General features: G+C 43.2%; 1 protein-coding gene across 3 annotated transcripts in view; it reads right to left on the reverse strand.

Moving 5' to 3' along the window:
• The window catches only part of Heatr5a (HEAT repeat containing 5A), a 115,159-nt gene that overhangs the window by 67,487 nt on the left and 23,699 nt on the right, over positions 1-23,973 (reverse strand). For all 3 annotated transcript variants that reach the window (XM_036206149.1, XM_036206147.1, XM_036206148.1), the window contains exons 7-13: positions 19,407-19,564; positions 17,659-17,914; positions 16,509-16,664; positions 13,972-14,222; positions 11,457-11,568; positions 7,134-7,286; positions 5,314-5,413 (exon numbers count right to left, since the gene is read on the reverse strand). In XM_036206149.1, coding sequence (XP_036062042.1) covers positions 5,314-5,413; positions 7,134-7,286; positions 11,457-11,568; positions 13,972-14,222; positions 16,509-16,664; positions 17,659-17,914; positions 19,407-19,564 — 1,186 coding nt within the window. The remainder of the gene's footprint in view (positions 1-5,313; positions 5,414-7,133; positions 7,287-11,456; positions 11,569-13,971; positions 14,223-16,508; positions 16,665-17,658; positions 17,915-19,406; positions 19,565-23,973) is intronic.

The following is a 23,973-nucleotide window of genomic DNA, read 5'->3' on the forward strand; positions in this document are numbered from 1 at the left end:
GCCTCCTACCACTGGGATCAAAGGCGTATGCCGCCACCGTCCAGCTTAAGATGAAAATCTTATAGAAAGGATCTAACAAGCCCCAAATCAAAGTGGCAGCTTGACAGCCTGTCAACTGACAGGCAAAAAACAAATTTCAACATGAACAAGGCTATGCTTCACAAAGCTTAACAGGTATGCCCTTAATGAGACTCAATAGAAAAGACAAGAAAAAGCATAATTAAAACTTCTCCAGAATGAAGGGGCACTACAGTAACAGGAAACTTTAAAGGTCTGATTTTAAGAGACACTGCTAAGAACAAGTTCATGCTAAAACCTCTGAAGATACAGACAACAAGCACAGAACATCCCCCAAATAGATCACACAAAGTCAGAAACAAAGAGATGGATTTTACAGTATTAAAACAAAATTCACATAGAAATTTCAGACAGATGGTCTCAGAAAGTTTCATGTGGCGGATTACTCCAATCACACACAAATTCTCCTGATGAAGCCTTATTCCATGAAGTTAAAACAATTTCAATACTTCATGAAAAATATGGTGTAAGAAATAGGACAGAATACCTACGATTGTATAGAAAGAGGCCCATAACAAAACCACATGCAGAAGTTCATAAAACTGAAATAGTGTCTTAAAGTTTATCACATCAAACAAGTCGGTCAAAATCAAAATCTTCTCATTTTAAAAAATAAAACAGCCAGGCGGTGGTGGTGCACACCTTTAATCCCAGCACTCGGGAGGCGGGGCCAGGCAGATCTCTGAGTTCAAGGTCAGCCTGGGCTACAGAGCGAGATTCAGGACAAGCTAAAACTTCACAAAGAAACCCTGTCTTGCATTACAAACAAACAAACAAACAAACAAACAAACCCAACCCAAACCAACCAACCAACCAAACAAAAAGGCCTAATATAGCGCATACTTAAAAAAAGAAGTCTATAGCAAATATCACTGTTAAGAATAAATTATCAGGCCGGGTGGGTGGTGCACACTTTTAATCCCAGCACTTGGGAGGCAGAGGCAGGTAGATTTCTGTGAGTTCAAGGCCAGCCTGGGCTACAGAGTGAGTTCCAGGACAGCCAGGACTACACAGAGAAACCTTGTCTTGGGAAAAAACAAAAACAAAATAAAAACAAATAAAAAATATCAGAAAACCTTCTGTTCAGGATTCTTGTTGGTTTACTTTTTGAGAGGCTCTAGGCTAGCTTCAAATGTGGGCTCTGCAGGACTCCACTTCCCAAGTGCCTGTTCATCACATCGGGCTTTTTGAAAAAAGGGATGAAGTATTATGTTGCTCAGGTCTGACTCAAATGTCTCGATCTCCTGAATGACTGAGAACATATCCATATGCACTGCACATGAAATCTAGGCAGGTGTTTCTTTGTTTTTTAATTTTTACTAAGGATTTATGTGTGTGGGTCTTTACCTGTGCATATGTCTGTGCATCTGGTGCATGCCTAGTGCCTGTGGAGGCCAGAAGAAGTCGTCAAGTCATCAGGAGCTGTCATGTCATTGCTGGGAATTGAACCTTGATCCTCTGGAAGAAGCCAGTACTTTTGACCACTGAGCCATCTCTCTAGCCCACCTGTATGCTTTTTAGAGACAGAGTCTCAACTATGTAGGCCAGGGTGGCCTGTAATTTGCTTTGTAGCAAGGCTGGTTTTGAATTTGTGATGATCATTTTGCCTCCTATGTGCTGGAATTATAGATATGCTCTACCTATAAGTCTATACAGCTTCTATGAAGGGGTAAAATGCACTTATAGAGTAAATAAGTACTTAAGAGACAGAATTTGACAATAAAGGCCATGAGGGGAAAAATCTAGATTCACAATTGTGTGTGTGTGTGTGTGTGTGTGTGTGTGTGTGTATGTGCATGCATGTTAGCACATGTGGGGGTACACTGGTACGTATGTACATGAGTATGTAGAGGCCCAAAGCTGACAGCAAGTGTCTTCTTACCCTCTTTACTGATGCAGGTCTAATGCTTGTCAGTTCTAGTCTAACCAGATAACTTGCCCCAGGGATTCCCCCATCTCTGTCTCCTGTGCCTGCCTGGCTTTAGGATGGAATCAGAGGATCCAAACCCTTGCTCTCACGCTTATGCAGCAAGTGTTTCACCCTCCAAGGCATTGTCCAGTCCCACACACTCATCTTTAACCCGGAAGTGGTCAGCAAGGTGGTTGGCAAAGAGTCAGTTACATTCTTTTCCTTGCTTTTCAAGACAGGGTTTCACTGTGTAGCCTTGGCTGACCTGGAACTCGCTCTGTAGACCAGGCTGGCCTCAAACTTAGAGATCCACCTGCCTCTGTCTCCGGAGTGCTGTGATTAAAGGCGTGTGCCACCACCGCCTGGCTCAGTTCCATTCTTATACAGTAGCAATGAACAGATCATATATACATACATACACCACTTAAAGACGGCAACAACAAAAAGTGTGAAACTTGTATCTTGTAAGACACCCTGAGAGTCTTCAAATTGATATATAGATTCAGTTATAAACAAATTTCAACAGGAGATTGCTGTGGAATACCCACTGTAAAGATATGTCACTTGAATTGGCTTAATAAAACACTGACCGGCCAGTTGCCAGGCAAAAAGTATAGGTGGGACAGCCAAGCTGAGAATGCTGGGAGGAAGAAGGGTGGAATCAGAGGATGCCAGCCAGCTGCCAAGGAAGCAGGATGTGTAGAAAAATGAGGTAACAAGCTGTGAGCCATGTGGCAAAACATAGATAAGAAATATGGGTTAATTTAAATGTAAGAGTTAGGTAGTAGCAAGCCTGAGCTATTAACTGAGCATTTATAATTCATATTAAACCTCCAAATCAGTTATTTGGGAAGCAGCTGAAGGTTATTTGGGAACTGGTGGGCAGGACAGACTTCCACCAACAGGAGATGATCCAAAGTGTATGAATGCCAAAAACATAAGGTCGAACAGCTTGCTCAAAGAGTGTATTCATTATAAAGATGATGTGCTGGCACAGATATAGGCACACAGGAAGAATCATGAGTATTTTGGGATGTAATATGTGAGATAAGTGATGGTAATCACAGAAGGGTAGACTGTTAAGGTGAAGCACAAGACAGTGAGTTTTCCACATGAAAAAAGAAAATGAAGTTGGACTTTGGTCTGGTCTAAATTTTCTGTCCCTGAAAACTCATGTGTTGAACATTTTCAGCAGTGGACCCGCCACCCAGAATGAGGATGGCCTTGGCCACATCTGCAAGCACTGGAAGCATCCAGATGCTGGGGAGATGTATCACAGAGTCAGTTTTGACAAGTGACAGCCAGGTGACTTTGAGAAAGCTGCTATGAGGCATTCCTACTGAGGATCCATAGCTTCTGCCGTAACATCAGTAAGTTGTGGTGCTGGTCAGTGAGCAGATAAGGAAGGGCAAATGTTACCAAAACAAGAGAGGAGGTTCCTGCACTGTCGATACAGCGTGACCAGACTTCTGCAAAGTTCCAGAGAGGGGGAAGCTCCAGAAGCCGACTCACTGTCAGGTCCAGTTTTTTCTCTAGGTTTGTTTGTTTGTGTGAGACAGAATCTCACCATGCAGTCTTGGCTGACATGGAACTAGCAATGCAGACCAGGCATTAGGGCATGCCTCACACTTCTGGCTCCAAATTCTCCAGTAGAAGAGGTGAGAGAAGATTAAATGTGTCCTGCTGGCTTAAAGCCACACAGAGGGTAGTTGATTAAATGCTATCAATTAAACCCAAAGAAATCAACTAATCAAACTTAACCACAAATCTGATATGTTGAATGGCTGGGCCTTTTGTCCTTCCCTCATGAATGATTAGTGACTTTATGAGACTATTTGACAAAGGCAGTCTGGTTCCCTTTTGCCACAGGAGGACATATCATCATCCACCCTTCTCAAAGGACGAGAGAAAAGGTACCATGTTGGAGATGGAGAGCAGACTCTTACCAGACATTATTCTGCCAGCCCTGGATCTTACTCCCTAGAACTTCAAACACACATTTCTGTTCTCTAAGAATCCCCTGGTCTGAGGTATTTTGTCACAGCAGTATAAATATACTTGACAGACTTCTACCTCACTCTAAGTAGAAAATCCAACTTAAGATGGATTAAAGACTTAAGCATAAAAAATCAATATCAGAATATAAAAAAAAATCAAAGCAAAAATATATAAGATGGGGGCCAGGTGTGGTGGCACACATCTTGAATCCCAACATTTAAGAGAAAAGGTAGGTATGGCTCGGTGAGTTCAAAGTCCGTCTGGTCATACAGAGTTCTAGGACAGCCAGGGATACATAGAGAGACTCTTTAAAAACAAAAACAAAAACAAAAACACCCAAACCAACCCCTTCCCTCCCAAAAAACAACCAAAGAAGCAAAAGATGTGGTGTTTAAGTTGAGAACATCTTAATAAAAAAATTTTAGTATTTTAATGAACAGCAATAGTATTGCAAATATGTAAAATGTCTTATAATCAACCTAAAAGAAGAACAACGTCAAAGGAAAAGCCCTAAGATCAAAGGCATGTCTGTCACTCACATAAGTCAAGTCACTCTAAGATACAGCCACATCCGCCTCCTACTCACCTATCATGTGTGATTCCTTCTGAGCTCTAAGAGCTGAGCATTTCAATGCAGACTTCACAGCCTATAAAGCTTAAAATATTTACTGTGGCCCTTAATAGCAAATGTTCGTAGCCCCAGCTCTACAAATGTTTGATTCAATGACGTTTACTCTATTACTATATTTTTACAGGCCATGCCTTAAATGTATTTTCTTTATATATAAAATGATATATCATTAAAAACTTTTGGAAAGATTTTTCACTATAACTTATTAATTTGGAAATTAGTGCTTATGACTGTAAGTTACACACACACACACACACACACACACACACACACACACACACACACAAAAACACTCTAAAATGTGTACTTTCCCTGATAGATGTGAAATCAACTTAAGAAAAGTATAAAAACACAGAACCCCAGAAGTGTTAACAAGCATCTAGTTCTTAGGAACACAGAACAGCACTCACAAACCAATACAATGCATACCTGCAAAGGTTAGCAGGCTTAGGATTTAATTTCTTGTTAAATCTGCCTGTATGGAAGGTATATTATTCACCAAGTAAATTTCCTTCCCTTTTAATATGCATTTCCTCCCAAGATCCTAGCCTAAAAAAAAAGAAAAGTCACACATCTAGATGATTGCCTTTCTCTGCAAAAGAACCAACCATATCAGCTTGTCTTATCACTGTATCTAGGGAAAGCATACAGAGGGTAACTAAGTGCTCTTAGAAAATTCTACCAGGCTGATCCTTACTGAGTCAGCAAATCCACAGCGCAGGGAAGTGGTGGCAGAAGACGCTGAATAACTTCCTCAGTAAGGAGGTCACCACAGTGGGAAATGAAGCTCTTGACAGCTGAAAATGAGAACAGACATTTACGAGACAGGAACATTCAATTATGTATACCATCAGCAATGTTACAGAGACATGTGCTCAATACAAAAAACAGCTTGAAATTCTGTGGCAAAAAGGAAGCTAGTATCTTCCATCTCTATATCTTCAAGAATTTCCTATCAGTCAGAAGAACAGGAGGTGCCCAGCCCAATCGTCATCAGAGAGGCTTCATCCAGCAACTGATGGGAGCAGAAGCAGAGACCCACAGCCAAACATTAGGTGGAGCTGGGGGAACCCCATGGAAGAAAGGGAGGAAGGATTGTAGGAGCTTGAAGGGCTGAGGGTACCACGAGAACATGGCCCACAGAATCAACCCAGCAGGGCTCATAGGGGCTCACAGAGACTGAATTGGCAATCATGGAACCTGCATGGGTCTGTGCTAGCTCCTCTGTATGTACGCTAGGTTGTTAGCTCGGGGTTCCTGTGGGACTCCTGACAGTGGGAGTGGGGTGTCTCTGACTCTGTTCCCTGCTCTTTGGACCCTTTTCCTCCTTCTGGGATGCCTCGTCCACCCTTGATATGAGGGTGTGTGCCGAGTTTTATTGCTAAGCCATGTTTTGTTGATACCCCTGGGAGGCCTGCTCTTTTCTGAAGGGAAATGGAGGAGGGAGGGAGGGAGGAACTACAGTCATTATGTATTGTGTAAGAGAAGAATTAAAAAAAAAAAAGACTTTCCTGGGATTGCTAAGAGACTAGTCAATTAACAAAATGCTGTTGTCCTAGAGTTGCACTTAGCCCTGGAGCGCAGAAGTTTAAAAAAGCAAAGAAGACAAAGCTGGGCATAGTGGCCCAAGCATTTAATCCCAGCACTTGGGAGACAGGCAGATCTCTCTGAGTTCAAGGCCAGCCTGGTCTACAAAGTGAGTTCTAGGACAGTCAGGGCTACATAGTGAGACCCTGTCTCAAATTTAAAAAGGAAGAAAATCAGGGCTAGAGAGATGGCTCAGCGGTTGAGAATGTGTAGAACCCGCATCTGGTTCATGTCACTAGGAGTCCAGTACAAGGAGGATCGGACTCCTTTTCTGGCCCGCACAAGCACCATCACACAACGGTGCACACACACAGACATTCACATATACATAAATGAAGATTAAAAATAAATCTTAAAATAAAACAGCCTAGACTTCCAAGCCTGCCAGTTTTTCACTAATTCTACAGAACCACATAGACTGTAGCCAGGGATTTCACAGATACTCAACTCAGACTGCTTCACAAGGGGATTAAAATAAATACTTTAAAACTAGCCTAATAAAAATTGTTTTCTTTTTGAGAGTAAAATGCTACAAATAAACAAACAAGTATGTGCTTTCTAATTTTCCTAGGAAAGCCATCTTTCCTTAGCTCAAACATCCTAATGTTATTTCCAAGCCTATACATGGTTATACATACTTACTGGGAACCATGCATCTTCAGGGCTAATGAAATCAAATCCTTCCATTTCTGAAAAGAGTATCTACCTGAAGCAATGTTGTCATTTCTGACATGTGGTCAGGAGGAGTCTAAGGCACTGCTCTCAGATCTGGGTCACTGGCAGGCACTCGGTCATGCCCAGCTAACTGACTACGTCCGGTATGGAGACCCTCGGCAGACCCCCGTGCGCTCACACTAGAGGAACCACACAGAACACTCACAGACAAAGGGAGGGGAAGCGAGAGGACAGGACAGAGAGTGGTGAACCTACCACAGAGAGCACCGGCTCGGCCCTCCAGGGTTACTTGCCACGTAAACGCATCTCCTCGGCTTTTTTCTGTCTCTAGATCTTTGGGAGACACTGGAAAGACACACTTCCACAGGAGCAGGACTCGAGGGAGATGCTGACTGACCACCGCAGGGCCTGCGAAAGGAACCTGAAGTGACTCTAAAGCTCTTACGGTGAACATACTTCAATTCACAGCTGCAGCAATGTTTTGTATCTTTTGTTTTCTGGTTCCAAATGAGTCTGCTACTGAACGAATCACTCTTGGAAGTGCTGGAGTACAGGAAGAAACAAGGGATGGAACGGCAAAGCCTGAGCTACCGTGTCTCCTGTGAATGCATTTCAGAGCACTTGAACAAACGGAGAAGTGCCACATAAATGGAGGGCACAATTGCTACGGCAACAAGTAACATTGTAACAATCCTCAAAACAACTTTTCTTTTTAATTATATGCATATGTGTGTGCCTGTGTTGGGGTATGACTATAAGCGCAGCTGCCCATGGAAGCCAGAAGAGGTGGCTGGATCCCTGAAGATGGAGTCATTCATAAGCAGCAGTGAGCTGCCCGATTCTGGGAGCTGAAAACCACTCAGGTCCTCTGCAAGAGCAGTCCCTGTGTGCCTTTAAATGCTGAGGCGTCTCTCCAGTCCCATAACGCCTTTTGCCTCATTATTCCATGTGCTGGTCCTAGAGGTATGTGCTAACACATCTGGCTCCTAATGCTGACTATTTTTGTTTGTTTATTTAAAAGAGTCTTTAAGATGTATTTATTTTTATGTGTGTGAGTGCTTTGCCTACATGTTTGTACATGTACCATGTGACAACCTGCTGACCTGTAGAGATCAAAAAGGGCATCGGATCTCCTGGAACTGGAGTGTGCTGGCTGGTTTTACATCAACTTGACACATGGTAGTCATTTGTGAAGAAGGAACCTAAACTGAGAAAATGTCCCCACCAGTCTGGCCTGTGGTCAAGCCTACGGCGAATTTTCTTGATTAATGATTGATGTGGTGTAGTCGGAAGGTTTCTCTGGTCCCACCAAGCCCCCACAGTCCCATGGCCTGCTTATAAAATAATCACTCAAGGGCTGGAGAGATGGCTTAGTGGTTAAGAGCACTGGCTGTTCTACCAGATGGTCCTGAGTTCAATTCCCAGCAACCACATGGTGGCTCACAACCATCTGTAATGAGATCTGGTGCCCTCTTCTGGCCTGCAAGGACACATGCAAATAGAATACTGTATACATAATAAATGAATTAATAAATCTTAAAAAAAAAAAAAAAAAAGAAAAAAAAGAATCACTCAAAGCTTATATCAATTATAACTGCTTGGCCATTAGCTCAGGCTTATTATTAACTAGCTCTTACATTATGTTTAGCCATGTGGCTTGGTACCTCTTCTCAGACATTCTCCTCTTGCTTCCTCTGTATCTGGCTGGTGATTCCTGACTCAGCCTTCCTTTCCCCAGAATTCTCCTTGTCTGCTAGCCCCACCTACTTCCTGCCTGGCTATTGGCCAATCAGCATTTTGTTAAACCAGTGTACAAAAAGCATTATCCCATAGCAATGTGGGAAGGCCCAGTTCATTGTGGGTGGTGCCACCCTCTAGACTGGTGGTCTTGAGTACTGCAAGAAAGCAGGCTAAGCAAGCCGGTAAGAAGCACTCCTCCATATGGCCTCTGCACCAGTTCCTTACAAACTATAATCTGAAAGAAACCCTTTCCTCCCCAAGTTGCTCTTGCTAATGGTGTCTGACCACAGCAATAGAAACCCTAAGACAGAGTTACAAATGGTTGTGAGCCACCATGTGGGTGCTGGGAACGGCACCGGGGTCCTCTGCAAGAACAACAAACGCCCTAGCTTTGAGCCACCTCTCTAGCCGGCCTGTTTATTGTTTTGAGGTGCACTTGGGAGCTCAGGCTGCTTGGAACTCAGACCCTCCTGCTTCAGTCTCCTAGTGCTCTAAGATGCTGGTATGTTCCACACTGCCAAGCTGCTAACAACTTGCTCCAGGTCAAAATTCAGAAGCAGCCCAGGGCTGGTGAGACAGCTCAGTGGGCAAAGGTGCTTACTACACAACAACACAAGAACGGTCGTCTTTGTTCCATCCTCAAAACCCAAATGAGGGAGGCAGGAGAGGACCAACTCCAAAGAGTTGTTCGCCACACATGCACACTCCTCACAATAATAAAGCAAAACAATTTAAGGCGATATACAATGATATTATTATCATTTAACAACAAAACACCCTAGAAAACATAAAAACTAAACTCCCAGCTTTTCTTCCCAAACAGTATTCTTTAAAATGACACTGTGGGTAGGTGCTCCCTCCACTGTGTGAATGACACTGGGGGTAGGTGCTCCCTCCCTCCACTGTGTGAATGACATTGGGGGTAGGTGCTCCCTCCCTCCACTGTGTGAATGACATTGGGGGTAGGTGCTCCCTCCCTCCACTGTGGGTAGGTGCTCCCTTCCTCCACTGTGTGAATGACACTGGGGGCAGGTGCTCCCTCCATCCACTGTGTGAATGACATCGGGGGTAGGTGCTCCCTCCACTGTGTGAATGACACTGGGGGCAGGTGCTCCCTGCACTGTGTGAATGACACTGTGGGTAGGTGCTCCCTCCACTGTGTGAATGGATATGTAATTAGATATGTAAACTTGGATGAATAACTTAGCTTTTTTTGTCCTTAGTTTCCTCATTTTTAGTAAGAGAAACAACAGTATTTTCTTTCTGGGACAGTTTTCGAGACTTACACACTCATGTAAACAGTAGTACTGGCTCATTTATGTTACATCCAGTGCAATTATGATGATGATGATGATTTGGCATTTTGCTTTCTGTTTTTGTTTTTTTTGAGCTGAGGATTGAACCCAGGGCCTTGCACTTGCTAGGCAAACTCTCTACCACTGAGCTAAATCCCCAACCTGTTTTTGGTTTTTTGAGACAGGATCTCTCTATGTAACCCAGGCCATCCTGGAACTTGCTATGTAGATTAGGCTGGCCTCAACCTCAGAGATTTGCCTGCCTCTGCCTCCTGAGTGCTGGGTTTAAAGATATACACAGCATCACACCCAAAGTAAAATAATTAAAAATAAAAGAATCAACACTTGATTTTTTTAAAAAAAGTATCAACTGTATGCTTTGGGAAGGAGATGTACAATGCCTAGGGCATTTTATAATGCCAACAACCAAAGAATGCTATGCTATATTCAGAGGATATATATCCAGGTGGTGGTATGCATGTCTTAATGCCAGCACTACTGAGGCAGAGATAGGTGGGTCTCTGAGGTTGAGGCCAGCCTGGTCTACAGAGTAAATTTCAAGTCTACAGAGTAAGTTTCAGGACAGCAAAGGGTAGTAACATTTAAAGTCTCATAGTTACTGGATGTAAGTAGCCACGCCCATAAAGTAATTACTGATGTTTAATAAACAGAACTTAACTAAGTCCTACCCCTTTAATACTGCACAGAACCTCACTGGGAGTTAGGCACCTAAAGACGATCAGAGCTGGATTTGCAAGGCTATGAGAGGTTTCCTTGCCTATCCTTCTAACTGCAGAAACTTATAAAGATGGGCATGAATGATTTTGAGACATGTCTGAATCACTTTCTGCTTGAAAAAAGCAATCATATGTGTTTATCCCACTTAAGGCTCAGAAGGTGGGTTCCGAAGAGAAACCGGCTGACACCTGCAAGTACTTCAGGGAGTGTAGGAGAGAATGGTGCCCGGCTTCTTGTATGTTTGAGACAAGATCACGCTATGCTGCCCGGCTCTTGTCCAGCTTTGGGCTACTTCGAGGCTGAAGTGACTGGTTTGTAGCAGAGTATCCCGGCTTCTTGTATGTTTGAGACAAGATCACGCTATGCTGCCCGGCTCTTGTCCAGCTTTGGGCCACTTCGAGGCTGAAGTGACTGGTTTGTAGCAGAGTATCCCGGCTTCTTGTATGTTTGAGACAAGATCACGCTATGCTGCCCGGCTCTTGTCCAGCTTTGGGCTACTTCGAGGCTGAAGTGACTGGTTTGTAGCAGGGTATCTTTTAGTGGTGTTCTTTCAGACAGGGTTGTACTATGAAATCATGGCTAGGCAGAGACTGTGAAGCCCTGGCTGTCATTGAACTCACAGAGAAAGGCCTGCCTCTGTCTCCTGAGTGCTGGGATCAAGGTGTGCGCCACCACCGTCCAGCCCAGGCATCTTCTTAAAGCCAGCACAAGATAAATGTTTGTGTGGTTATTTATATTCTGATATACACTAAAAGCAACCATTAGATCCAGAAAACAGAATCATTTCATCATTCTGGAATGTTACCTAATGTCATAAGAGCAGCAATCAACAACCATCCCGCTTGTGTGCGCTGGAGTGACAGGCGGCTGTTCTGAGCAGCAGAACACAGCAAATCCTCCGCTAATGCCATGACAACCTGTGGAGAGAACAAAGTAATAGGGGTCAGGTCACAAATCAGTAGGCAGGTGAAAGAAATGAATCCCAACCTCAGGAGAGCTGGCGCTTATGTATAGTAAAGGATAAAGTACATGACAGGTCAGTACACAGCAGACTGTAAGCCAGTTTTCCAGGGGACATACTCGAAGGTGAAACTACACAGACAGGCACAGTGCTTGGTGGCACACACTGACAGGACTGCAGACTATTCAGAATGTAGCTGTCTAGACTTCTCACTCCCTTTGCTTTAAGTTGTTAACCTCTTTGGTCAGTACTCATCAGAAAAGGTTCATCATAGAAGTTTCCCTTTTTAAGAGTCTATACACTTGAAACCTTAAAGGCTCATAATGGCCTCCCGAAGCCATTGCATAAACTGTTACATTTTAAAAGTCTCTAAAATAGAAGGTGTGAACAGCAGAGAAATAAGCAGGTATTCAAATGCGTACATCCTGCATGTTTAAAGAATACAGTCTGAGAAAGAATCTGCTACCACTTGGCCCTGGGCAGATGGCAAGCACAGGAGGGAGCTGCATATACAGTTCCTCAAGGACAGTCCTACAGGTTAAGCACAGCCTTTCCAGGGGACAGATGACACCAGAAAAAGGAGGCCAGAACAACCACTTCAGTCAAAGCAGGACAAGCGGCATTTTCTCAGAAGAAATTTCACATGAGGTCAGAATTAATGAGATTTGAGGACAAACTTATTAATGCACACGATAACAACAGAGCTAAGTCAGTTAGCTCTGACTATAACTACAAAGAGGGGCTGGAGAGACGGAGCAGCAGCTAAGAGCACCCACTGCTCTCGCAGAATACCCATGTTCAGTTCCCAGCACTCACATGGTGGTTCACAATCATCTGTAACTCCAGTTTCATGGGATCCACCATTGTCCTCTGACCTCGGTGGGTACCAGGCATGAATGAGGTACACACACACACACACACACACACACACACACACACACACACAGAGGCAAAACACTCATACAGACAAGGTACTTCTCCAGGCTGTCACCTAGTTCACTATAATGACACTGATAATACTAAAGACATGTTTGGAATTTTTGAAGTTTTTATAGAGGACATATTATAAAAATCAGTAATAAAGGTATGTATGTAACTCCTTAATAGAATGCTGATTCCTTTTTTTTTTTTTCTTTTTTGTTTTTTGTTTTTTCCAGACTGGGTCTCTTTGTGTAGCTTTGGCTCTCCTGGAACTCACTCTGTAGCCCAGGCTGTACTGGAACTCACAGAGATCCACCTGCCTCTGCCTCCTGAATGCTGGGATTAAAGGCGTGCGCCACCACGGCCTGGAGAACTCTGATTTCTTTTTCAGGGAGAGGGGAAAGATAATTAAAGTCTCAGTTTTATCATTAAGATATTCCTTATTACTGGTTAATTACTGCTTTTACTAGAAAGAATGAAGCTGTAAGTATTTATTTTGAAGAAATAAAATTATGAGTTCATAGTAATAATTTCAATTTAACATATGGGCCTTTATTCAACTTTCTTTTTAAAAAAAATATTTATTTATATATATTTAATGTATGAGTGCTGTTTGCATGTATATCTGCAGGCCAGAAGAGGGCGCCAGATCTCATTATAGATGGTTGTGAGCCACCATGTGGTTGCTGGGAATTGAACTCAGGACCTCTGAAGAACAGCCAGTGCTCTTAACTGCTGAGCCATCTCTCCAGCCCCTTATTTAACTTTCTTGATTCTATAATTATAGTTCTCTTTTTCTTATATGGAAAATCTCAGCCCCTTAAAATATTAATTATTTATCTACTTTATACAACGTATGTAAACTAATTCAGAAGTAAAAATGCCAATATTGACAATAACTAAGTTTATTGAATGACACTTAGGTTTTCCTTCATAAGTTTGTCATTTGCTTTTTTTTTTGAGATGGAGTTCCACTAAATAGTCCAGGCTACTCGCCAATACCTGATCCTTACAGGTGAGCACAGCCAGGCTTGTTGTGGTATTTTAAAGGGCAAGAGACATATACACTATTGAGAAAGCAGAGTGTTCAGTGGGATTTTAAATAGATTACACGGTGAGGCTAGACACACTGCAAATTCTGTTACCACACAGAGATCCTTCTAATAAAAGCATGGGAAGTGTCCCTTTCCTCTCCCCAGTGGGGTCAAAGCCAGGACCTGTGCACACTGTACTCATCTGTGGTCAGGAAGTACTCCCTGGAAAAGGGAGGACAACCAGCATTTCCCAGAGAGATTGTGTTGCAAGGGTTCAACATGAGGAATAATCAGGCAACTGCTTAAGACAGCTGTCCCACATGACCTTAACTGGGGGACAGACCAACAGCAACCCACTTTCAGGGAATCTGAACACATCCTTACAGAGAGAATGAAATCATTACCTTGCCCTTTCCATGAGGAATTCCTAAAGGACAGTGCGTCACTGCACCTAGCAAAGCCGCCACAGCAAAACTAAAGCCAGTCACTGCTTCCGGTGAAGACTTCAGTACCGTGATCCGTTCTAGGCACCGGTCTAAGAGCGGCGTCAGCTGGGAAGGCAAGGCCACCGCAATGCAGCGCAAACACCACGCTGCTGCCAGTTGGACAGAAAGGCTAGGGTGCAGGGCCACTGCAACGACACTGTCCAGAAGGCCTGCAAGGGAGCAAAGCCATCACTTATGAATACAGACAGAACTCAAGCCCCATGACAGCCACCTCCATATAAAATATACCACTTCTATGAAAAGCCAAATTATAATGAAAAAGGTGAGACATAGTTAAACTATTTGTTTTTTGTTTGTTTGTTTTTTGAGACTGGGGTTCTTTGTGTAACAGCCATGACTGTCGTGGAACTCACTTTGTGGACCAGATTGGCCTTGAACTCAGAGATCTGCCTGCTTCTGCCTCCTGGGTGCTGGGATCAAAGGCATGCACCGCCACTGGCTTGTTTTTATTTTTTTAATGCAGAGGTCACTTCTAGCATTAGCTCATTAAAATGGGCTTATGCTAATGAATACACAAAAGACAATTTTCATTTCTTGGTATTTTTCATATTTTACCTTGAGATCATTAATTCAGTATTATTCCAGGAACTAAAATTACCAATACATAACAAAACCATCTTTAAAAAGTCATACCTGTCCTAACCCCCTTTTAAAAAAGATGACTTTTATTACTTCTAATTATGCGTATGTTCATGTGAGTATAGGTACTGCAGAGGACAGAGACACTGGATCCCCGGAGCTGGACTTACGGGCAGTTGAAAGCTGCTTGACATGGATGCTGGGTTGGAACTCGGGGTTATGTTCTGAAGTTTCTCTCTCCTCTAAAAACATCTCTCTAGCACGTTACAGACACAGTAAAATGCTTCTTATTTACTGCGTGGCTCTTATCTGAGAGCAAATTCTTTTATTTATTTATTTATTTTATTTTACTTTATTATTTTTTATTTAACTTTATTTTATGTGCATTGGTATGAAGGTATTAGATCTCCTGGAACTGAGGTTTCAGACAGTTGTGAGCTGACATGTGGGTGCTGGGAATTGAACCCGGGTCCTCTGGAAGAGCAGCCAGTGCTCTCAACCACTGAGCCATCTCTCCAGCCCCTATTTTATTTTTTAATTTTATTTGATGTATATGGGTGTTTTGCCTGAATATATATGTCTGTGCACAAACATGTTCAGGACCCACAGAGGCCAGAAGAAGATTCTCTAGAACTGGAGTCACACATGGTTGTTAGCTGCCATGTGGTTGATGGGAATTGAACCTAGGTCCTCTGGAAGAGCAGTCAGTGCTCTTAACTGCTGAGCCATGTCTCCAGCCCCGAGAGCAAATTCTAAAATCAAGATTTCACCAGGACCTCAGTGGATTAACCCACTAACTCACTAACATGATAGAGTACAGTGAACAGCAAAAAAGTTTCTCTTTATTATGATTCAAGACAGACCTTCTTTGAAACATGGAAGTTCCTGCCAACTGCTATAGAAATTTAAAGAGCCTACAAACACAAATATGATGTAAACACAAAGGTACGCAGTTAGCAGGAATCATGACAAAGAACAAAGCCACAGAAAAGATAAATAAGACACTAGCCAATAAAGACCACGTTTCATTGACACAAGACGTCTTATATGTAAACTGACAGAACTGGGAAGTAGATGAGCAGTCATCGGGCTGGGAAGGGCAGGTAGGCACGGCCACTGACAGATATACTCTTTAGTGGTGATTAAAACATTCTGCAGTTAAGCGGGGTGGTGTTCATACAACTGTGAACTCTCAAAACCACTGAGTTGTGTGATTTAAAGGCGTGAACTTCCTGCTATCTGAGGACGTCACACTGTTGACCAATTATTCTAAAAGGTAGAAAATTGTCTTCAGAATGAAATAAAGACTACTTCTTAAATAAAGATCTCCGAGGCAATGATTACAGGTACCCTACAGACCATGAGGTTTCCACTGCAGGGGAGAGGTCCAGGCTTACTTCTAAGTTTTTCCATTACAATAAACGTCTTCAGAAAGAGGAGTGGGGGAGTTAGAAAAAACTTTCTCAGCTTTTTGTAAAGACAGGATCTCACTATGTAGCGTCTGCTTTCTGAGTGCTGAGATTAAAGGTGTGTACCTCATCACACCTCGCCAGAGAACAATCTTTAATTATAAAAGTGAAAAGAGGCAAAAATCCAGGAAACCATTCAGACATCCACCCACCCACCCACCCATCCATCTTTTCAAGATTTATTTTGTGTGTGTTATGTGTGAGCGTACATGCAGGTGCCGTGGAGGCCAGAAGAGGGCATCAGATAGGAGCTAGCGTTAGCAGGTGGTTGTAAGCCATCAGATATGGTTGCTTGTATGGTTGCTCTAGCTTACTTATATGAAGGAGATTTCCTCCTCAAGTACAAGTGAAACACAGTATTGAGAGAGCCACAAACAACAGGTCTACCTGTACTGGAATCCTGGAGCAAAGGTGCAGCCGTAGTGCCAAGACCGTGTATGAGATTTCCAAGTTCTTGTAAGGCACAAACCAGCGTGTGTTGGCTGGCTGCTACATCCGTGGAACTGAGATGGGTTTCCAAATTACCGTCACTCAATACAGCATCTGGAGAAACAGAGGAATTAAGGATGCATCACTTTTATAAACATATATTGTAGAAAGTCAGTGTTAGGAGCAGAAAAACGTAAGGGCCAAGGTGAACACAGTATACACACTTGATCGATAGGAAACCCTTGGGTGCTAAAAGGAATGTTTAAATTCAAAATCGCATAGAGAATGAACTGATCTTGAACTAAGATAATATCTTGAAAAATATTTTTAGATCATTAATTTTATTATCATATGCATATGAACATTTTGCCTGCATGCATGTATGTGCAGCACACATGTGCTTGGTGCCTGAGGTCAGATGAAGGTGTCAGATCCCTTGGGACTGGAGTTACAGACAGTTATGAGTCATCACGTGGGTGCCGGGAATTGAATCCAGGTCCTCTGTCAGAATAACAAGTACTCTTAACCACTGAGCCAACTCTCCAGCCCCTGAACTAAGATTCAATTCAAGCAACATGATCAGATCCCTTGTTACTCTGTCAGCTATGGACAATGAGAAAGAAAACTCTGGATTAACACTTTATAGCTAAGACCAAGTGAGAGAATACTCAGAGTGATCAGAATGGACAATATATAACCTGAAATCGCCTGTTTAAAAACAGCAATCTTAACTTGTATAGGAACCATAACATGAATTCTGAGGAACCGTCATGACTAGCTTTAAGATTTTTGTTATGGGACTGGAGAGGTGGTTGGTTCAATGGTTAAAGGCATTAGCTGCTCTTCCAGAAGACTTGGTTCCTAGCACCCAAGTTGGGTGGCTCACAACCACTCAAGCTTCAGGGGATCTGATGCCCTCTTCTGGCCTCCTTGGGCACTCAACAAGCATGTGTGTACACAGCACACATGAACATGGCCATACATACACATGGATAAATAATAAACTTAAAAAAGTATTTTGGTTCATATAGTAATGCAGCAGGATCGCTCTTTCAAAGGGGTGGTTCTGACACTGGTAAGCCAGACTCCTCCTTCAGTAGATCCATACCCACAACTTTCTTCAGCTTCCAGATGGCCTGGCAGATTTCCTTTGCAGCAGCAATCTGAGCCTTTTCTCCCAGAAGGCCTCCTACAGTGGCTCGAAGGATAAATGAGACACACCGGCGACAGCAGACGGCGTCAATCTGGGCTTGGGTGGCTTTAGAATTCAACTGTGAGACAAGGCTTAGGACATGAGAAAGAAAGACAGCAAAGTTCTTCTCTAGCCACGCTCCTCCTAATGTTGAAACAAATACCACGTACGCCTAAAAAGAAAGCAATTTCATCTTCAAAATTCAACCATTTCAGCGCAAATCAACATTGTTTTTGTTGTTCACAAACACATGCAGAGTGTCCACTACCTTTTGTACCCCTTCTGACTTAGTCTTGGTACACGTTAGTGCAGCATTAGTTTTTGTTTGTTTGTGCCAAGACTGAAGCTACAGCCTGTCGAGGCAGACCCCACCACGCAGCACCTCTCTTCTACTTTGGTGAGGCTCTGCTGAATGTTCGGCAGAGATGCACTGTCAGACATTTCATAAGTGTGTCCCTGGCACCTGGGAACAACGGCTTGAAGCCATTGAACCTCCTGAACAAGCAAGCTGAATTGAGATACCTGAGCACGACATCTATCAGCTACCCTCCAACACCGTAACCCCAAAGACTGTTCTAGACACTAGGGAGAGTTTGCAGCCATCTGGCTGTTCTTTATCCCCACGAATGCTAATGGTTTCTTACTGCAGATGCAAAGACAGCAGTCTTGTCAAGCAATACGGACATGGAAACAGTATACAGTCGCACTGGGGAGCTCTCACTTACACACTCACGAACATGTCATACAGCACAATCCATCAGGAAGCAGGTGGGTTTTTAGTTTATTTTAATTGTTCATTGAAAATCTTCAGCATGCACTGACTTCTTTTTGGCTGGACTTAGTAAATGTTAGGGATCCACCAGGACCTTGTACATGGGAGGCGTGCTCTGCTGGGTGAGCTTCACCTCCAGGCCAGCGCCAACATCTCTAAAGCACTGCCTGTGTTGAATCATAACACTTAGGAAAAAGACGGCTTAGGAGGAGCATGCACTGGCCTTTGCATTGTTTGAGTCTAAGAAACCTTTCCAAGAGTTTTGCTTTAAAATTTGTGTTTAGGATGGAAAATTACACAGCAAAAATATAGACTGCATGCCATAATCTTTTGTAGGAGTTAAAATCATGCCGGGCGGTGGTAGCACACGCCTTTAATCCCAGCACTTGGGAGGCAGAGCCAGGAGGATCTTTGTGAGTTCGAGGCCAGCCTGGTCTACCGAGCGAGATCCAGGAAAGGCGCAAAGCTACACAGAGAAACCCTGTTTTGAAAAACCAACCAAATTAAAAAAAAAAAAATCATATAAGATGTTATATGACACATTAAATAATAAGTACTAATATTTAAATTGTACTGCATGAGCGTACATAAACACAGTGGAAGAGATGTTAAGCCATAGACATATGACAGCACCGGGGGAGGAAAAACTGATTATGATTTAAAGGAAATAAGTAAAACCCATTACTAAAAATTAAAATCACATTTGGGTTACAAGAGTCTCTTAACGTGTAACCTTGTTTTCAAAAAATATTTTAGCTTCACCATATCTTCTATCTGTAAACAGGAGCATAACTAGCCGCCTCGCACTGTGGAGTCAGACACCAAAGCTTTCACTACAGGCCGGAGGGAACTGCCTGTGTGGGTATCACAATCACCGATTTGTGACACCGACCTGAGTAACTCCGACCCGGACGTCCCTGCTGACTGAACTGCTTCCTTTCAGCATGTCTCCACTGGCTCGAAGGAATCCTGAACTCCCACGCAGAAAGCCCGTTCCCAGCAATTCCAGAACTTCCTCCAGAGAGACTCTGCGAGCACTCTGCCTCGAGGCTGCCACGACAAAGAACAAAACAGCAATTCATAGTTTGCAGACCACATTTTAGTGCTGGAGACCTATGCAGGGACCTGGGCATGCTAAGCACAAGCTCTGCTGCTAAGCTACACCTCCAGTCACATTTATACGTGGTCTCTATTTGCCAAAAGCAAGCATATTGACAGAAAAAGTGAAAATCCAAATGCAGTGGAAAACCACAGGAGATTCTATTACTAGACAAAAGAAGTCATGTGACGATTTAATGGTCCATCAGAATGAGCTCTGGAAGGGCTGGGGATGTACTGTGCAGTACAGTGCTTGCCTAGAACATACAGAGCTATATAGATTCAATCCTTAGCCCCCAGGAAAGAGTCCAAAGTGCCCTTGCACAGACATCTTCAAGTCCGCGGCACTTTATGACCCTGCTCCACTGCTTTCTTCCCTCAAAGAAATGAAAAGGCAAACACACTCTCAAAATAAGAGAAAATATAAATAAATGCACCATCATAAACAAACACGCACCAATGCTTTGAAGATCGGAAACACTAAAGAGGGGCTGGAGAGGGGGCACACACTGCTGTAGCAGAGAACCCAAGTGGTTCCCAGCATCCACTGCAGGTGGCTGGAACTTCAGCTCCAAGAGATCCAAAGCCTCTGCAGGAACTGCACTCATAGGCACAAACTCCCATAATACAACACACAATTAAAATATAAATTAAAAAATCTTAAAAAAACCCAGAAATACTAAAGAAATCAAAACACGAAGTTTTCCAAATGTTCTATAACTTTTAATGAAATTTACATAAAGTAACCATCATGTTTTCCTGTTAAAATTTCTCTACTGGCAAATATAACTTTTATTATTCTGTCAGTCTCTTAAATAAAATCTTAGTGTCATTACAACTACTAAAATTGGCTCTCAGGCTTTAGCTGTTAAAAGGCCAGTTAGGGCAGGAGATCAAGACAGTCTTTTGTCTGATATTTCTGAATTTCTCATTATAAACATCTTGAAGATAAAACCTTAAAAAAAGACTCACTTTTCTCTTACCATCTGAAAACCAGTAGTAAAAAGCTCAGCTCCCATAAACTCAAGCCATGCAGTAGCAGAGAAAGTGACTTCCATTAAAATCAACTCTGGAGTCTAAAGAAGAGGAAACTACCCAAGGAAAACGAGAATCTGCTGGGTCCTGGAGAAACATTAGTGAGCAGTGCAAACCTCTGCCCTGTGTCCACATCCCAGGAAGGTGAACAGTGAACATCAGGACACAATCGGCAGTGCACTGAACAGTGACTGGCACAGAGCAAAGACCAGGCGGGGACACTGTGGGTGATGCAGTGGGTTTTAGATAGACTCACTGGAAGGGCGATGGGAACAAGGTGAGCGTGCAAGGAACCAGGCATGTGTACGCCTGGAAACAGTGTCTAGGCCTTTTCTTTCAAAAAGGCTTCAAAGAGCAATGCTGGGTTGGAGCAGAGCAGTGTGGATGCAGCCGTGGTGGTCAGCTGATAGACAGGGTAGACAGGGCAGGATGGACAGGCCAGGGTGGACAGGCCAGGATGGACAGGCCAGGGTGGACAGGCCAGGGTGGAAGACGGAGAGAGCACAGCATGGAGAGAGAGCACAACGACCTTGTAGGTCATCACGGTGAGAGCCAAAGGGAGTGCCAGGAGAAGGGGAGGTGAAATCTGTTCTTCTGGTACTCTGGCGACAACAGACTACAGAGGGCACAGTCGGAAAGGGGGCCACTACAAGTGATGGTCAAGTCAAGCTAAGGGACCAAGGGAAGTCAGGAAGGGGAGTGTGGGTCTCAGAAGATCACATCTGAGATGTTCTGATTTTTAAAGATCTGTCAAATTACAAAAACCGAAAAGGAAGAAAGAAAGGGAAGCTGCAGAAGGTACGGTCAACTCCCAAACACTTTGTGCCTGGGCTCCTCGTAGTTCATTCTTTTCTCATTTGAAGACTAGATTCTGGCCAGCTGTTTCAGACTGGCTCTGATTTCCAATGAGTCTGGTATTTTCTCAGAGTTCTGGCAGAGAACCACCTAATTGATACAGTTCCTCTCTCAGTAGCTCAGCTTCGAACATCTGAGTAAGGCTAGCCTTCTCTATGAGATTACTTGAAAGTACTATACAACTTCCATCTGCAATCCACCAGGAACTCCCGTGTGGACTGTTACTACAACTGCACAAAGGTCCTTTCTGTAGTGGCCAGACCATGCCACCACGTGAAAGCAGCTCTTTTCTTTTCCTAACCTCGCTGGACTCAGCATGGACACACAGATCCCTTTACTCAACAGGTTATAAAGGTTTCTGTCATTGTGATAATAACCCTGCCTTGGATCTGACCAGGAGGCAGCTCTCTGCAATACAGAGGCTCCCTGGTTTTGGCACAAGACGCTCAAGGCTCATCTTGAACTTTCTATTCTCCACCCCACAACTGAGCATGCTCCAGACTCTCAACTGGATATACTTATAGCTCAGCTGGACAGATGCTAAGTGCCAGAGGAGTCACAGGAGACCCATGAATACAATACATACCCAGAAGGAAGGTTCCGCTCTGGGGATGTAGTGCTTGGCTAGCATACACAAAGCCCTGGGTTTTATCCCTGGTGCTGTATAAACTGAATATGGTGGGGCAAACCCACAAATCCCAAGGAAAAAATTAAAACTAGACGCCCCGTATGATACAGCTATCCATTTGTGAATATTTACTTAAGAGAACTGAAACCAGGTTTCCAAAGTATGATGGCTAACTTGGTTGTCAACTAGCCTACAACTAGAATGAACTAAAACCCAAGCAACTGGGCACACTTGTGATGTGGAATATTTCTTTACACTGTGTGAATATATGTCATTATGATTGGTTTAATAAACAAGCTGACTGGCCAATAGCTGAACAAAATAAGGTTAGGCAGCAAAGCCAAACTGAGAAGGCTGGGGGGAAGAATGGGGGAGCCCAGAGTCATTACAGGAAGCAAGATGGGCATGCTGTACTGAGAAAACATATCAAGCCATGTGGCAAAGCATAGATAAGAAATAGGGGTTAATTTAAATGAAAGAGTTAGCTAATAACAAGCCTAAGCTATTGGCTGAGCATTTGTAATTAATACAAGCCTCAGTGTGTTTATTTGGGAGCAGCTGGCGGGACAGGAAAACTCTGGCTACATTGTCAGAACTTTTCTTGTTTGGATTGTTTGAGGTGGAAGACCCACCCTAAATCTGGGCCACATCTTTGGTGGAAGCCCACATAAAAAGATACTGAAGAAGGAAATTGTTGCTTTCTGTCTGTCTGTACTCATTCTGTTGCTGAGCCGTTTCCCTCACTGCTGTTAGAGCCTTCAGACTCTAGTGTGGACTAAAATCTGGCAGCTCTCTAGGACCTTCCATGGGACTCTAATGCCAGATCAGGGCTGCTGAGACAGCCTGTCCTGTGGACCAAACAGCCCCCAGAGCCTTGGCATTTCTGTCAGGAGACAGCCATTGTTGAACTACTTGGACTGTAAGCCACTCTAATATACACGTTTGTTTTATCATGTGCACTCCTTTAGAGAACCTAACTGATATACAAAGAGGTTAGTAATCTCCTATTTCCTGCAGTACTATCCTCAATAGCTAAGATACATGTGGGAACAATCTAAATGACCGTCAACAAGTAAATCAGACATAGCATATGCACATAACAGAAAAATATTGAGTCTTTAAAAAAAGGAATTATGAAATGCAAGAGAAAACATGAATAGATTTTAAGAACATCGTGTAAGACGTGAGCTAGGCTGTGGAAGCTACTCAGTTGGTAAAGCGCTTTCTTCAAGGGCACACAGCCCTGGGTTTGATCCCCAGCACTGCATGCATGCCTGTGGATTCTAACACTCGGGAGTGATGGAAGAGAATCAGGTGTTCAAGATGATCCTCGACTGCATCACAAGTTCAAGGCTGGCCTGGGATACTCTCAATAAAACAAAATAAAAACATAACACTACTATGACTTGTAGATCACCTTGTAGCTATACAAGAAGGTAGAATTTAAAGATGCAAAATGAGTCTCCAACAAAAAGAGGAGGCCAAAGCTTCACCGAGAGTACAGCTGATTCTTCCTTTGTGTAGTCTTATTTCATTGCTTCTACAGGAGGCACAGGCTAAATACTGAGCACTTTTATTCTGAAATGCTACATTGTGCTTTTCAGTCCATCTGTGTACTACTGCTAAGGACAATCTGTGGAGGTATGTAATGACATTTTTAAGAGAGTCTGAATAAACATAGGTAGGTTCTAATCTCAATTTCTTAGGTGACTAAGTTTTTTAACCTTTTAAATGCAATTCTTTTTTTCCTGGTTTGGTGTGTGTGTGTGTGTGTGTGTGTGTGTGTGTGTGTGTGTGTGTGTGTGTGTGTATGTGTGTGTTCTTTCCAGTATAGCCCGCTTGA

The sequence above is a fragment of the Onychomys torridus genome, chromosome 14 (genome assembly GCF_903995425.1).
Source record: "Onychomys torridus chromosome 14, mOncTor1.1, whole genome shotgun sequence".
NCBI classification, from domain to species: Eukaryota; Metazoa; Chordata; class Mammalia; order Rodentia; family Cricetidae; genus Onychomys; species Onychomys torridus.